This window comes from Bufo bufo, chromosome 6 (genome assembly GCF_905171765.1).
Source record: "Bufo bufo chromosome 6, aBufBuf1.1, whole genome shotgun sequence".
Taxonomy (NCBI): Eukaryota; Metazoa; Chordata; class Amphibia; order Anura; family Bufonidae; genus Bufo; species Bufo bufo.
In genome coordinates, this window is record NC_053394.1 from 320,112,963 (window position 1) to 320,129,902 (window position 16,940).

Below are 16,940 nucleotides of genomic sequence, written 5' to 3' on the forward strand. Positions count from 1 at the left end.
TGGCTTGTCGCTGAGCCTCGGGTACCCGGTATGGTTTTAATCTGACTTTTGCCTGAGGCTCAGAGACAATGTCATGCTGGATTATGGAAGTGCGTCCAGGGAGGTCAGAGAACATATCCGTGTTCCGACTAACGAACTCCCTGGCCTCCTGAGTCTGTTTAGAGGAGAGGCTGTCAGCAATTTTTACTGTGGCAGCCGCCTCTCTTGCATCAGACAGACGGGCCGGTACCTCTTCTCCTAGTCTTCTGTACCGGTTTCCCTATCTTTCCACGGTTTGAGTAAATTCACATGGTAAACCTGCTCCGGCTTTCGCTGCCCTGGCTGGTGTACCTTGTAGTTCACATCTCCAATTTTCTCAAGTACCTCGTAGGGCTCCTGCCACCTAGCCAGGAACTTACTGTCCACGGTTGGTACCAGAACCAAAACCCGATCATCCTAGTTAAAGATCTGGACCAGAGCCTGCCGATTATAGACCTGACTCTGGGCTCGCTTAGCTGCCTTCATATGCTCCCTAACAAGAGGCAACACTGCCTCTATCCGATCTTGCATCTGGGTAACGTACTCAATGACACTTTTATGTGGAGTGGGTTGTTGTTCCCAAGCCTCTTTGGCCACGTCCAAGAGACTGCGAGGGTATCTGCCATATAGCAGTTCGAAGGGCGAGAACCCAGTAGTGGCCTGGGGTACCTCTTGTACTGCCAACATGAGATAGTGCAGAAAGAGGTCCCAGTCCTTTCCATCTTTAGACACTACCTTTTTCAACATATTTTTTTAATGTTTGGTTAAACCATTCTACCAGACCGTTCGTTTGTGGATGGTAAACGGACATCCATAGTTGTTTTATGTGCAGCAATTTATAGCGTTCCCTCATCACCTTGGACATAAAAGGGGTCCCTTGGTCGGTCAGAACCTCTTTTTGGTAGTCCTACTCAGGAAAACAGCTCCATTAACTCCTTAGCTATGAGTTTGGCCGAGGAATGTCGCAGTGGCACCGCCTCGGGGTACTGAGTGGCGTAGTCTAGAATGACTATGATGTGTTGATGCCCTCTGGTGGACTTCGGTACTGGGCCTATGAGGTCCATAGCTCTTCAGTCAAATGGTACTTCGATAATCGGGAGAGGTACTAGGGGACTACGGAAATGTGGCTGGGGGCTAGTTATCTGGCAGGTCGGACCAAACTCTTCCACTTCTTTGAATTTGCTGGGCCAGTAAAACCACTGTAGTATACGATCCTGAGTTTTCTGCAGTGCCAGGTGACCCCCGAGAACGTGTTGGTGGCCTAGAACCAACTGTTCAATAGGCTCACCCTGTAGTTGGTTTACCCGATACAACATATCCTAATGAACCACAAAACGGGGAATGGGGAAACACGGACTCTGCCCCAGGTTGTTGTGGTTCACAATCTATTAACACATTTTCCCAGGCGCGGGATAGGGTTGGATCCCGACGTTGGGCAGTACCAAAATTATCCCCGGAGACATTGAGGTCTGCCAATTCAAGACCCGGCGTCAAGTCCTCCACGTCTCCCACCATCACATTTAGCGGGGTTGTCTCCCCCTCTTCCACCAAAGTGGTGGTCACCTCTACCGCTGGCCCTTCAGTCTCAGGTTCCCAGGGTTCTGGTCTCCCACCTGAGCTGGGCCACTCTGCTAGGGTTACCCCTGTCTCATGGGTATCAGTCACTGTCATAGCAGGCCACAGTGCCGGGAAGTCTCTCCCTATTATAAGTTCGTAGTGTAAATTTAGGGCAACTGCCACTTCGTGAGTCCATCTGCCAACCCCTGTGGTTAGAGACACCAGGGAGGTGGGATAGTCTTTTAAGTCTCCATGGATGCACATGAACCAACTTTCGGCCAGTATACTCCGCTCACCGTACCAAGGGAGCCCTTACTAGGGACACCAGAGTCCCTGAGTCCAGCAGAGCCTCCACTGGAGTGTCTCCTACCTCCACCTGGCACAGGTGGTTTGGAGTTTTTGGGGTACCTGCTGCACACAGCTTCCTGGCATATAGCGACTGACGGTAGCCATAGTTAGTATCCATGGGGACAGTCAGCTCTTACATGGCCCGGCTCCTGACACCACCAGCAGACTATCGGAGCCAGGTCCGTAGAGGGTACATCCCAGGTGGGTTTGGTTGTAACAAGTCGCCGGGTCTGGGATGGAGATTAACGGGGTTTGACTGCCCCCCTTCCAAAATAACCCCCTGTAACAGTCTTAGTAGCCTCGTAGCACTCCACCAGGTCCACCATTTCTAGGCCCTTGCCAGGAGACACCTGGCCAATCCAGGCGAGGGGGTGACAGAGCCCTCCAGAACATATCAGCCAATAGTCTATCCAGCATAGCCATGGGACTCAGCACATCAGGCTGTAGCCACTTTTGCAAGAGGTTGAGTAAGTCATAATACTGGGTCCTCGCAGGCTCCGCCGGCTTAAACCCCCACTGAGGTACCCGCTGGGTCCGGAACAACACATTCTCCCCCAGTCTTGCCAAAATCTCACCCTTTACTTTTTGGTAGTCGGCCACTTGATCGTCCGGCAAGTCGACATACACCCGCTGGGATTCGGATGCCAGGAATGGAGCGACGACCTCAGCCCACTGGTCAAGGGGTAGCCTTTCCCCGATGACCACTTTCTCATATATCGCCAGGTAGGTTTCGATGTCGTCTGCGGGGGTCCTCTTAGGAATCCTGGCAAGGACTGCTTTCCGAGCATCATGGACGCTCAGGGTTGCTCCTGCTGTCTGCAAAGCCATCACGTGTTGTAGCAGCAACTGGTTAATCTCCTGCTGCTGCTTATTAGCCTCACATTGCTGCAGTTTTGTCTCTCGCTGCTGCAGATTAGCCTCCATGAGGGCCTTCACAACAGCCTCCATTTTGTTGTGGGGCACTGGTTGTAATACAGCTGGTTTAATGTACGACAACCGTGCCTGAAAAATGCAGAAACCGAAAATATCGGCGTTCACGCCAGCCTCACTGCTCTTGCCCGCATCCTCCACCAATTGTGGGGTTTCGCTCTGGTAGATAGGGTAAGCGGGCGCAGTACAGAGGCAAAATGCAAGTTCTTAACTCAAAACATCAGTGTTTATTCACACTTGAGACAATTGCACAAAACAGCACGTAACTTTGCAGTCTTGGTGTTAATTCACACACAATGGAAAGTCCATATAACATAAGTCACCTTGCTGGCAGTTCTGCCTCCAGTAGTCCACAGCAGGCTTTAGGGGGCCTGTTTCCCCAGCATGCGGCTCTCAGCCCTCCAGCACGGCACAAAGCCTCACGTCCCAAAAACAGAGACATCTCTGCTGAGCCCGGCTGCCTATTTAAGAACTGCCAGGTGCTGCCAAAACCCGGACCGGCACATAAACTCCGGTCCGGTATTTGACCTCTCCTGGCTGGAAACCAGCCCAGCCGCACATGAAGGGAGTAAAATACCTGCCCTGCCAGACACAACCCTTCACTGTGTCACAATATTTAGAGAATATAGTACCCTTTATTGTCTATGTATTGTTATTAGCCACCTAAAGGTCCCCCCTTCTCTTGTGCTGCATGTCAGCGGATTGGGGAATGCCTTTCATGATATACCAGGACTCGGCAGAATGAGACATGGGTGTGATTATGATGTCTGACCACACATACGCCCTCCTAGTGGTCTGGGTGGACAATGCCTTCGTTCCTCCCCTTAACAGGGCGCATCCCTATTTAAAGAGCAGGACCCGGCGGGAGCATACGGCCATCATAGTGCTGATGCGCTGCACGAGACACGTGCAGCGTCTTCTGCTGGCGCAAATATTAGATAGATTACCGCCTCTCAATCGCCAAAGTTGATCTCCTGATGAAGTGTCCAAAAGGGCACAGAAACACATTGAGCGGGATGAGAGAGTTGAATATAGGTATCCATATGGTGGTGGTCAATTGGTATACTGCGCTCCATTTTACTACTAATAGTGAGTCCTGCTGTACAGAGGTCTTCTATAAAACGCTGGTATCCACATATAGCGATCCCTAATTGGGCATTTAGTGGAACACTGGTGTGTGGAGTGTCACTATGGACCTGGTGGTCCAAACATATATGATCAGCTGGAAGAATGACCCCAATCTAAAGTGGGCCAGGTAATGCACTACAACTGCACGGCTGACTGTATATGCATCTGCAGTAGAGTATGACAATAATTGAAAAATCTACATATATTCTTGTCAATACTCTGTCTGTGAATTAGTGGGTATAACACTCATTCCCCACACTGTACCAAAAAGTGATGAAATAGATGGGGGTATAGGCACATATATACCTTTGTACCTTTCCCCTAAGCTGTGTGGGAATAAAAGTGTTATTTAGCAGACAAGATTTGTCTCCGTCTCCGTATGAGAAAAGAGAGATTCACCCATTTTTAATTGATATTTATTAATAAAGTTAATTTTTTGTTTTACTTTAACCGTTCTTCAGGCAGTGAGACTTCTTAAAAAACAGTACAGTAAACACTGAATATACCTTTCCGTGATTTGATTCTGACAGGTTACCTGCCAAGCTGTGCCTCAGATCAGGGTTTGCTATGACAGCTATAAGCCTTCACAAGTACCCAGGCTGTCATAGCAACCAACTGTAGCCCCGTGACTCCTCTGGGTGCTAATAGGACTGAGGGGTTCTCAGTCATTGCCAGTGGGTGCCTGCAGTATTATACAGCCAGAACCCACCATCGGTTTGGCCATTTCCACAATCAGTGGTGTGCAAGGTGGAGAGTACCAGTGGGACTGGGATGACGTGCATAAAATATTTATGATATTTGATATAGACTGTGGTTTTGCCAATCAGGTTTGAATTTTCACAGCACATGCTAAAAATTTGTCTGGTAAAAACATATTATAGAAAGACCACCATGGATCATTAGATCATTGACTGCAGGTTCCCAGATACTTACCTCGTCTTTAATATTTTCATTGTTAATAAAGTTAGAGAACTGAACTGTTGGTGACCATGGGTCATTTTGGTTATAAATGCTGCTGCTCGTATGTTCTTCCTCTTTGTGTTTGGTTACAGCCAGCTTATACCTAGAAAGTACAAGAAAATACATTGGAATAGCATAAACACAAGAGGATCACTTCACAGTAAACTCTTTTTTTGGAGATCATGTGACATACCGGGGGGAGGCTTCCGCCTAACAGTGAGCCCGGTGACGTCACTGGCACTAATGGGCAGGCTTTAGAGCTGCCCTAGCCTGTAAAACAGCTAAGGCAGTGCTAAAGCCCGTCCATTAGTGCCGGTGACGTCACCAGCAACACTGTTAGGTGGAAGCCTCCGTGTAGCAGTGTAAAAAATATAAACAAACGGACCTTGCCCTGCGGGATGCAGCACAGGGCAAGGGAGAGCATCGGAGTATGAAATGCTCCAACGCTTATATCAGAGGGGCTGCCTGTGTGAAAATGGGGATATGTCTGGGTTTAGCTCTGAACCCACACAACCCCTTTAAGGTACTGTCCATGAAATGATTCATGATGCTAGATATTCTATGACATTACACTTACTTAGCCCAATTCATTGCGTTGTGGACAGAACTCTTCTCTGGAAGATAGTCTCCTGCAAAGCTGACCATCTGGATCCTAAAGGAACGTTCATGATCCCACTTATTCTTCTGTTTGCTGGCAAACTGCATATAACGAGGCATGGGGTCATGCTGCTTAAATGCTGCCTGGTTTTCAGACGCCAGAACTTTCTTGGTGAGCATAGTTTGCTGCAATTTCCATTCTGGATTCCAGGGAACAACCTGATCTTGAAACTCCATATCATGAGCAACCAAAGAATTATTTATTCCTGCAACCAAATATTATAGTGTTAACACAATATCACAAACTGTCATAAATAATCTAAGAAATGTAACTTTCACTCTGCACCAGCGTTATCCTTGCACATATCAAACTTGTCTGTTTATTCAAAAGTGCCACACCTGTCCACAGGTTGGACATCACATACCGGTATTGTAATGAATCTGAGCTCAGAAGCGTACCTAGACTTTTTTCACCTAGGCAAAATTACAGTTTGGCACCCCCACTGAAACTTTTTGTTTTGTTTTTATTAAGACAGTTTCTGTAACTTATAATGTTCTTTTTGAGGGTAGGACAAAAATGCATTTTTAACACAGTTCACCACTGCAGCACAGTTCTATGTAAGTGAATGGCACTGACTAAAGTTCACTGCACAGCTGCACAGAAAACCCTGCATTCTCATAGTCATTGGGGGTTCTAGTAGTTGGACCCTATGTTTAAAGGGGTTCTGCACTTTGTTTAAATTGATGATCTATCCCAGTGGTGGGCAAACTTTTTTGTCAACTGAGCCAAATATCGCCAAAACCACGATTGAAATTTCTTTCGAGAGCCACATTTTTAAAACCTAAAATATTGCGTCAACAGTACCAGTGAGGACTATCAGGGCTCATGCACAAGACCGTGTGCCCGCCATTGCCATATTGCAGGCCGCATACGGCGGGTCCGCAATACACGGGCACTGGCCGTGTGCAGCCCGCATCAAGGACCCATTCACTTCAATGGGTCCAGGATCCGGGATATGAGTGCTACAGAGTGCTTCCGTGGTGCTTCTGGCTGTGCCTCCGCACCGCAAAAAAGTAGCGCATGCACCCATTCACTTCAGCATGCGCTACTTTTTTGTGGTGCGGGCAGTTGGATGCGGATCGCGAACCCCATTCAAGTGAATGGGTCCGCGATCCTCATGCAGCTGCCCCATGGTCTGTGTCCATGCATTGCGGACCGCTATTTGCGGTCCGCAGCACAGGCACGGCGCCCTTACATTCGTGGGCATGAGCCAAGAGTGTGTTTTTACATACTTTTATATATACTTTCTTTTATTTGGATCTTGATTATTATTTCATTTTATCTTTATCATTTTTTACTTTTATTAAACTTGTCTGCAGATGTGGATGTAATGTGGATGACGCACTTATGGGGGATATCTGCGGATGACGCACTTATGGGGGATATCTGCGGATGACGCACTTATGGGGGATATCTGCGGATGACGCACTTATGGGGGATATCTGTGGATGACGCACTTATGGGGGATATCTGTGGAGGGCACTTATGGGGGATATCTGTGGATGACACATATATAGCATAAGATGCTATATACACTCACCTAAAGAATTATTAGGAACACCATACTAATACGGTGTTGGACCCCCTTTTGCCTTCAGAACTGCCTTAATTCTATGTGGCATTGATTCAACAAGGTGCTGATAGCATTCTTTAGAAATGTTGGCCCATATTGATAGGATAGCATCTTGCAGTTGATGGAGATTTGAGGGATGCACATCCAGGGCACGAAGCTCCCGTTCCACCACATCCCAAAGATGCTCTATTGGGTTGAGATCTGGTGACTGTGGGGGCCATTTTAGTACAGTGAACTCATTGTTATGTTCAAGAAACCAATTTGAAATGATTCGAGCTTTGTGACATGGTGCATTATCCTGCTGGAAGTAGCCATCAGAGGATGGATACATGTTCTCATTCTGTTTACGCCAAATTCGGACTCTACCATTTGAATGTCTCAACAGAAATTGAGACTCATCAGACCAGGCAACATTTTTCCAGTCTTCAACAGTCCAATTTTGGTGAGCTCGTGCAAATTGTAGCCTCTTTTTCCTATTTGTAGTGGAGATGAGTGGTACCCAGTGGGGTCTTCTGCTGTTGTAGCCCATCCGCCTCAAGGTTGTGCGAGTTGTGGCTTCACAAATGCTTTGCTGCATACCTCGGTTGTAACAACTGGTTATTCCGGTCAACGTTGCTCTTCTATCAGCTTGAATCAGTCGGCCCATTCTCCTCTGACCTCTAGCATCCACAAGGCATTTTTGCCCACAGGACTGCCGCCTACTGGATGTTTTTCCCTTTTCACACCATTCTTTGTAAACCCTAGAAATGGTTGTGCGTGAAAATCCCAGTAACTGAGCAGATTGTGAAATACTCAGACTGGCCCGTCTGGCACCAACAACCATGCCACGCTCAAAATTCCTTAAATCACCTTTCTTTCCCATTCTGACATTCAGTTTGGAGTTCAGGAGATTGTCTTGACCAGGACCACACCCCTAAATGCATTGAAGCAACTGCCATGTGATTGGTTGACTAGATCAGTGTTTCCCAACCAGCGTGCCTCCAGCTGTTGCAAAACTACAACTCCTAGCATGCCCGGACAGCCTTTGGCTGTGCATGTATGCTGGGAGATGTAGTTTTGCAACAGCTGGAGGCACGCTGGTTGGGAAACACTGGACTAGATAATTGCATTAATGAGAAATAGAACAGGTGTTCCTAATAATTCTTTAGGTGAGTGTATGTGTCATCCACAGATATCCCCCATAAGTGCCCTCCACAAATATCCCCCATAAGTGCCTTCTAGTAAGTAAAGTAATGTATTAGTGGGGGGAAGGGAGGAGGCAGGGACACTTGCGGTGGGGCCGGTGCAGTGCCCGGCGCTGTGCACACACCGGGAGCAGCTCCTACCTTTCTGCTGCAGGACATTTCCTGAGCGGCGGCCTCTTCACCACTCCTCACATGGCCGGCAGTGGGCAGCCGAACTAGAGCGCCGCTGCCCGCCCTTCTGCTGCTGTGCGCAGCGTGACATCTCACCCTCCGTCATGCGCCTCCTGCCCCGCCTGCCTGCTTCATTCATAAAGTGGAAGAAGCAGACACACGGGGCAGGAGGCGCATGACGGACATTTTACAAGCAGCTTGAGCGGCGCGATATGGCTGCGGGCCGCCCACCCGCCAGCCCGCACCAAAGAGCCGCATTGAAGGATCTAAAGAGCCGCTTGTGGCTCGCAAGCCGCACTTTGCCGACCACTGATCTATCCTCTGGATAGATCATCAGCATCTGATTGGCGGGGGTCCCACACCCGGGACCCCCGCCGATCAGCTGTTTGAGAAGGCAGCTGTTTGAGTGAACAGAGCTTAGCAGGCAAGTTGATACTAGTCGTGACGTCACTGGGCCTGCGGTAAACAGTGAGAAGGCCGTGGAGCTCCTGGAGCGCCGCTGTCTTCTCAAACAGCTGATCGGCGGGGGTCCCGGGTGTCGGACCCCCGCCGATCAGATGCTGATGATCTATCCAGAGGATAGATCATCAGTTTAAACAAAGTGCAGAACCCCTTTAAATATATATATATATATATATATATATATATATCCTCATATGCAGTGGTTCAGCCTAGCACTATGAGGTCTTTATCATTCCATCAAATTTGCAGAGACTGTCAACTGAGCCTCTGATGGCAGTGTGACCAGGGTTAAGTTATATATGAACAGCAAGCATAGCTTACAACGATACTTGTTATTACAGCAATAACCTGTCACCATTAGAGTCGGATATTCACTAGAACAGAGCCAGACTGCCCATCTGGCAATTTTGACAAATGCCAGAAGGTCCAATGCCAAGGTGGGGCTCCTTATGCTAGCTCAAAACATTTCATGCTTCAGATGTATTGCCCAAGGCCCTGAAAGCAATGGCTGTGTTGCCACAACTGTATTGCCATCCTCACAATGGGGATAGATACCATTTAACAGTACAGCAGGGAATGAGAACCAATAGTTCCTGGCTCTGTTATTCACTATCATAGGCCACAGGCAACTAGGCCTGGGGGTTGTGAGGCAGCAAAGATGGTCATGAAGCGATTACATCATCATGACTGCCTGTTTGCTGTTCCGTCTTCATATTGTCAGCTCACAGGAGGCACCATGACTTTATAGCAACTGTCAGGACACAGGCAACTCGGGCTGCAGGCTGGAAAGGATCTGCGGCCTGCTTTGCAGCTTGAACCATGGAGTGGCACTTAGGTGAGTATTTTGTTTTTTTTGTCACTTTTGGGGCAATATAGGGGGCAGTATAACTACTGGGCATTCTACAGGGGGACATACAGTGGGGGAAATAATTATTTGACCCCTCACTGATTTTGTAAGTTTGTCCAATGACAAAGAAATGAAAAGTCTCAGAACAGTATCATTTCAATGGTAGGTTTATTGTAACAGTGGCAGATAGCACATCAAAAGGAAAATCGAAAAAAAAACTTTAAATAAAAGATAGCAACTGATTTGCATTTCATTGAGTGAAATAAGTATTTGAACCCCTACCAACCATTAAGAGTTCTGGCTCCCACAGAGTGGTTAGACACTTCTACTCAATTAGTCACCCTCATTAAGGACACCTGTCTTAACTAGTCACCTGTATAAAAGACACCTGTCCACAGAATCAATCAATCAAGCAGACTCCAAACTCTCCAACATGGGAAAGACCAAAGAGCTGTCCAAGGATGTCAGAGACAAAATTGTAGACCTGCACAAGGCTGGAATGGGCTACAAAACCATTAGCAAGAAGCTGGGAGAGAAGGTGACAACTGTTGGCGCGATTGTTCGAAAATGGAAGGAGCACAAAATGACCATCAATCGACCTCGCTCTGGGGCTCCACGCAAGATCTCACCTCGTGGGGTGTCAATGGTTCTGAGAAAGGTGAAAAAGCATCCTAGAACTACACGGGAGGAGTTAGTTAATGACCTCAAATTAGCAGGGACCACAGTCACCAAGAAAACCATTGGAAACACATTACACCGCAATGGATTAAAATCCTGCAGGGCTCGCAAGGTCCCCCTGCTCAGGAAGGCACATGTGCAGGCCCGTCTGAAGTTTGCCAATGAACACCTGAATGATTCAGAGAGTGACTGGGAGAAGGTGCTGTGGTCTGATGAGACCAAAATAGAGCTCTTTGGCATTAACTCAACTCGCTGTGTTTGGAGGAAGAAAAATGCTGCCTATGACCCGCAAAACACCGTCCCCACCGTCAAGCATGGGGGTGGAAACATTTTGCTTTGGGGGTGTTTTTCTGCTAAGGGCACAGGACAACTTATTCGCATAAACGGGAAAATGGACGGAGCCATGTATCGTGAAATCCTGAGCGACAACCTCCTTCCCTCTGCCAGGAAACTGAAAATGGGTCGTGGATGGGTGTTCCAGCACGACAATGACCCAAAACATACAGCAAAGGCAACAAAGGAGTGGCTCAAGAAGAAGCACATTAAGGTCATGGAGTGGCCTAGTCAGTCTCCGGACCTTAATCCAATCGAAAACCTATGGAGGGAGCTCAAGCTCAGAGTTGCACAGAGACAGCCTCGAAACCTTAGGGATTTAGAGATGATCTGCAAAGAGGAGTGGACCAACATTCCTCCTAAAATGTGCGCAAACTTGGTCATCAATTACAAGAAACGTTTGACCTCTGTGCTTGCAAACAAGGGTTTTTCCACCAAGTATTAAGTCTTTTTTTGTTAGAGGGTTCAAATACTTATTTCACTCAATGAAATGCAAATCAGTTGCTATCTTTTATTTAAAGTTATTTTTTCGATTTTCCTTTTGATGTGCTATCTGCCACTGTTACAATAAACCTACCATTGAAATGATACTGTTCTGAGACTTTTCATTTCTTTGTCATTGGACAAACTTACAAAATCAGTGAGGGGTCAAATAATTATTTCCCCCACTGTAAGTATTGGGGAAACACAGGAAGGCTTTATAACTACTGAGGTCACTACAGGGAGACATATAAGTACTGGGGCAACACAGGGAGAGGCCAGAACTGCTAGGGGAACTACGGGGGACATAAGTACTATGCGGGGGAATTGGTGGTACTATGCGGGGGAATTTTAATTATTGGACACAATATAGAGGACATTACTACTAACGAGTGTACGTACAGGGAACAATATCTTTATAGGCAGCACTATTACTAATGAGGTCACTCTGGGAGAGAAGTCCTATTGGTGGTTCTTTGGTTAGCATTATTAAAGGGGTTTTCTGGGACTTTGCGCATGCTGGTTGCCTGTGGCAACGTGTTGTGTGTCAGCATGTGTGTGTTCTCTTCCTTCTCTCCTGGTTCCTTCCTAGTCTGGTGTGTATGGGGTTAAGGTGTGGTGCTAGGTGTGTTCTGGGTGTGGCCTCATAGCTCCACTAATTCCGATGCTGTGAGCCTGAGATCAGTAGTTCTCCAGCCTTGGTATGTGCTGGAGCTGTGCTCCTGCCCTGGATATTTCATCCGTCCAGTGTGAGGACCACCTAGTTAAACATCGAGGTCATTCGATGTCATCCTTATGTATTTTACCCTTCCTTCCCTTGTATATGTTTGGTGAGGATTTATGTACTGGGTGTGTTTTTATGTCTAGTGTAGTTAGTGTTCCATGTCTAGTCTGTTTGGTGTTTTGTCCAGCATGGTTGCTAGACATTCCCCTGTCTGTCTATGCCTTCGGTGAAAGGGCACATGAGTTCCCCAGAAGGGGAACCACTAGTCAGTGAGCAGCTCTGCCTGGTACCAGGTAGTCTTGGTGCTGGTGTTCGACCCAGTTTCTGCTCACTGTCTTCCCTTACCCTTGCTGCTTGGCCTGTGAGACTCTTGTTCATCCATGTTCTGGAGGAACAGGTAGTCTCTAGCTCCTAACCTTTATTTCAGGGATCATCAGGGCGACTCAGGGTCCGAGGTTTCTGTGTATGAGCCCACCTACCAGCTGGGTCTGCTCATACGGTTAGGAGTCAGGGCCAGGATTAGGGCGGCTTTAGGAGGTGGTCTGCTCCCTTTTCCCAGCATCCAGGCCTAGCTGCTTCCCTGTTTTCCTACGCTATACGGTGGGGGGCCCCCCCCCCCCCCCCACAGCAACCTTCTCTTTATTGTTTACCTGCTTGCTGTCGACATCACAGCGGTGAGCAGGTGTAACTACAAACTGTCCCATTCACTTCTATGGGAAGGCTCTTTCCCATTCAAGTGTATAGTAATGAGCAATGCCATTGAAGTGAATAAATATTTGAGGGCATGGGAATGCACAGCAGGCACAATATTGGGGGTAACAGCAGGATATAATTACATATAGTTAATATGGTTGAAAAAAATACATAAGTCCATCAAGTTCAACCAAGAGATAGGAGGGGACATGAATTTTAGAAAGTGAGACCCAGATTTCGACACATTTTCATAAGCACTAATGTCATTTACTTTCAAGAATTCATCTAAGCGCTTTTTTAAACTGACCACTGTTCTAGCTGTGGTGTGGCAGGCAGAGTTTTTCTAGGAAAAATGATAAACGGCGCACAATAGGGTAATACCGTCAGACATAAATGTATTAAAAACTCCAAAATTGAAGGCTCACCTTGCTAGGTTGTGCAAATGATAGGCACAACACTAGTGTACGCTTGTTGGGGGGTGATAAACACCCAATGATCGGATGGTCGCGCAGCCAGGGATACAAACACTTCCACATGGGGGTACCTGGGGTCCCCAGGAAGGTAAATGGGTAGATGAGGGGTGTGGGTGATATGCAAAAATGAGATGACAGGGCATAAGGTCTGCAAAAAACATGGGTCAAAAGGGATTTATGGAAAAAAAGGGGGATTTATGGTGAAGAGTTGATGCGAGGAAAATGATTGGGGGACTGAAACACCTTGGTTGAAAGGAGATGATGATTGGTGCGGAAACCCAATTGGTGGTGGGTGGGGATTTTAATCGGTGATCTGAAGACAAAAAATATTGGTCAATCCAATGGAAAGACAGAGGCGTAAGCCTTAGAGGGGCATGGATCTTACAGGTTAATCTCAAAAGCCTTGTTTAGTCCACGTGGGTTCAAGCAGTTTAACTTATATATCCAGAACATTTTGCGTTTGCGCAAGATATTGATAGTGTTGTAGCCGTCAGGTTTGATTCTCTCAATAGGGATGATGGTAAACCCATGAAACGAACCAAAATGGTGATTTGTGGCGTGTTTTGACACACTGTGCTGCATAAATTTATTTTTCATATTAGATCTATGCTTATTCAGTCTATTCCGTAGGGTCTGGATTGTTCTCCCTATATAATGGAGGCCACACGGGCACTAAAGCAGATAAATGATGTTTGTAGAGCCACAGTTAAAATGTTCCTTGATGGTAAATGTTTCACCGTTATGGTTGTGGAAAGAGGTGACGGTTTTTATGCACTTGCAGCAAAGGCACTTTGGTTGGTTGCATTTAAAACTTCCTGTTGGAGTGTGTTTGCCTTGGTGTGCATCTTGGCCTGGGGGTTGTTTCCGCCTACTAGGTGCTAGCAGATTCTTCAGGGTCTGTGCTCTTCTGAATGTGAGTTGTGGTTTATCTGTCAGGATCTTAGTTAGAATAGGATCACGCTTCAGAATAGACCAATATTTCGAAAGGACTTACTTGATCAATGTATGGTTACTGTTAAACCTGGTTAAGAAGTTTGTGCGGTGGTGTTTCTCAGGGGTTTCTTCTTAATGATTGAATCCTTTGTTTTTGGTAGACAATCTTCTTGCGGTAGTCTGTTGGCTCTGTTAAAAGCTGCCTCTATTAGCCCAGGGGGAAAACCCTTTTATAAGAATCTAATTCGAATTACTTCGCTTTGAGTGATAAAGTCTTTATCTTCAGAGCAGTTGCGTCTTATACGTTTAAATTGACAAAAGAGAATGTTTATTTTCCACTTTTTGTAGTGATTACTGGAAAAGTCTAAGTAACTATTGCAGTCCACTTTTTTAAAAAAGGTGCGGGTGGTAATCCTTCAGCAATGGAGGGGTTGTGAGTTCCTGAAAGCGAGATGCCCCAGTTGTTGCTATTAAGGTATTTTGTGAATCTATCAATGGACGGGATGTCGCCATCCCATATAAAAATCAAATGGTCAATGTATCGACGGTAAAAAACTATATTGTTAGTCCAATACTCAGAGTTATAGATGTAGGTGTCTTCAAATGCCCCCATGAACAAGTTGGCGAAACTGGTCGCGAAGCGCGTACCCATAGCGGTCCCTTTTGTCTGCAGGAACAGTTGGTCTTCAAATTTAAAGACATTATTAGTCAAGATAAACTGTATGCAACTAAGGATAAAAGATCTTTGTTCTTCTGGCATAGATTTGTAATTATCAAGAAAGAGTTTGGTACAGGTGATGCCTAAGTCATGCTGGATGTTGGAATACAGGGCCGCTACATCCAGAATTAACATTTGGTAGGATTCTTTCCAATGAATATCATTTAGTAGCTGTATTTTTTGTGAAGTTCTTTAGATATGACGGAAGCTGAACCACATGTTTCTGTAGGAAGATGTCAACATAATGAGATAAATTGCAGGTTAGGGATGATATTCCGGAGATGATTGGATGGCCTGGTGATTGGACATGTTTTTATGAATTTTTGGTAAATGGTAGAAGAGAGAAGTAACTGGGTTATTGATAAGGATGTATTCCTGCTCCTTTTTATTCAGTATATGAGATGCTGAATTGATCAGAGTCTTGAGTGCTAACTTGTGTTCGGCCTGGGGGTCTTCCTCTAATAGCTGGTAGTACTCAGTATCAGATAAAATGTGGAGAGCCTCTTTGATGTAATCGACCTCTATTTTGTAGCACAACTCCACCTCCTTTGTCAGCATTCCGAATTATTAGATCCATATTATCTTGTAGTTTTTTGACAGCTGTCCTTTCTTTGGCATTGAGATTTTGATTGAGTATTGGTTTTTGATGGATGGTATGGAAATCCTCCATTACCAAATTGTAGAATATCTCTCTGCGGTGTAGAGGGTAGAAGTGCGAGCGTTGTCTTAAATCGGTAGAAACAAACTGTGCCTCTGGGGAAGGAGTAGCCTCATCGGTTTTGTTATTGTTTTTCTGAGTAGCATGGTTTTGTAGGCTAAAATGTCTCTTTAGGGTTAATTTTCTAATGGAGTCATGAAGGTCTAAAAAGAGATCAAACCCTTTCACTCTAGATGAAGGGCAAAAAGATAGACCTTTCAATAGAACTGCAATTTCATCTGAATTCAGGACATGGGTCGATAGATTGAATATTTTGACTGTTCCAGCTGTGACCACATCCTGAGGTAGACTATTCCATAGATTCACAGTTCTTACAGTAATGAATCTTTGATGCCTCTGGAGACTGAACTTTTACTTCTCTAGATGGACGCAGTGCACCCTTGTCTTTTGAGGGATTTTACATGGAACAGCTTTTCAGCATATTTTTGTACGGCCCATTTATATATTTGTATAGGTTAATCATGTCCCCCCTTAGACGTCTCTTTTCAAGACTAAACAAATTTAATTATTTTAATCTTTCCTCATAACTAAGACCCTCCATGCCCCTTATCAGTTTAGTCACTCTCCATTGTACTTTTTCTAGCTCCAGAGCATCCTTTCTATGCAATGGTGCCCAGAACTGAACTGCATATTCCAGATGACGCCGCAAAGCTTTGTAAAGTGGTAATACTACATCCTTGTCATCATGGTGGCCTGGTCCGAAAGGGAAGATGAGGAAAGAGAACATTGACATTAAAAGAGCCATCAGTGGATATAATAGGTACGTATTTCTGTAATCTAATGTATCTGGTAGTGCTGAATGTACTGTAATGTGCATATGAATATGCCATTAACATGGGGGCACAAACATAATTCACATTCATAACACAGTAAGTAGGCCTGTCTATTTTAAAATGTCAGGGCTGAATTTCATTCCCAATCTGGGCTTGCATCAAAGGAAGGCAGCAAAATAAAAAAAAAGTATAGGTTCTCAATATCAGTTGTTATATTAGCTGTTTTAGGAGGCGTGACACTCAAGTGAGCACCATGGACTTCTTGCAGCGTACCAAGCACAGCGCCATCCATTGGATAGCAGCCATACTTGGTATCGCACCTCAGCCCAATTCACTTGAATGGGACGGAGCTACACCTAGGCCATGGGACCAATGAATGTGACGTCAATAGCCTAGGAAGAGGCCACAGCTGAACCGACACCTTGCACCCCCACCGATTCTGAGAATAGATCATCAATATCAAAATCTCAGAAAACAACTTTAACTAAAACTTATATTAAACCTGCAGATTTTACAGGCGGCTGTTAGGAGGGAAGCATTCCTTTCTGGCTATCGCCTGCTCATTAGTGGAGGAGACCGAT

The 16,940-nt window shown here is 45.9% G+C and overlaps 1 protein-coding gene across 1 annotated transcript in view; it reads right to left on the reverse strand.

Annotated features, from left to right (window-relative positions):
- The window catches only part of LOC121003947 (membrane primary amine oxidase-like), a 42,772-nt gene that overhangs the window by 9,370 nt on the left and 16,462 nt on the right, over positions 1 to 16,940 (reverse strand). The window contains exons 2-3 of the mRNA XM_040435916.1: positions 5,519 to 5,804; positions 4,915 to 5,044 (exon numbers count right to left, since the gene is read on the reverse strand). Of these exons, the coding sequence (XP_040291850.1) occupies positions 4,915 to 5,044; positions 5,519 to 5,804 (416 nt within the window). The remainder of the gene's footprint in view (positions 1 to 4,914; positions 5,045 to 5,518; positions 5,805 to 16,940) is intronic.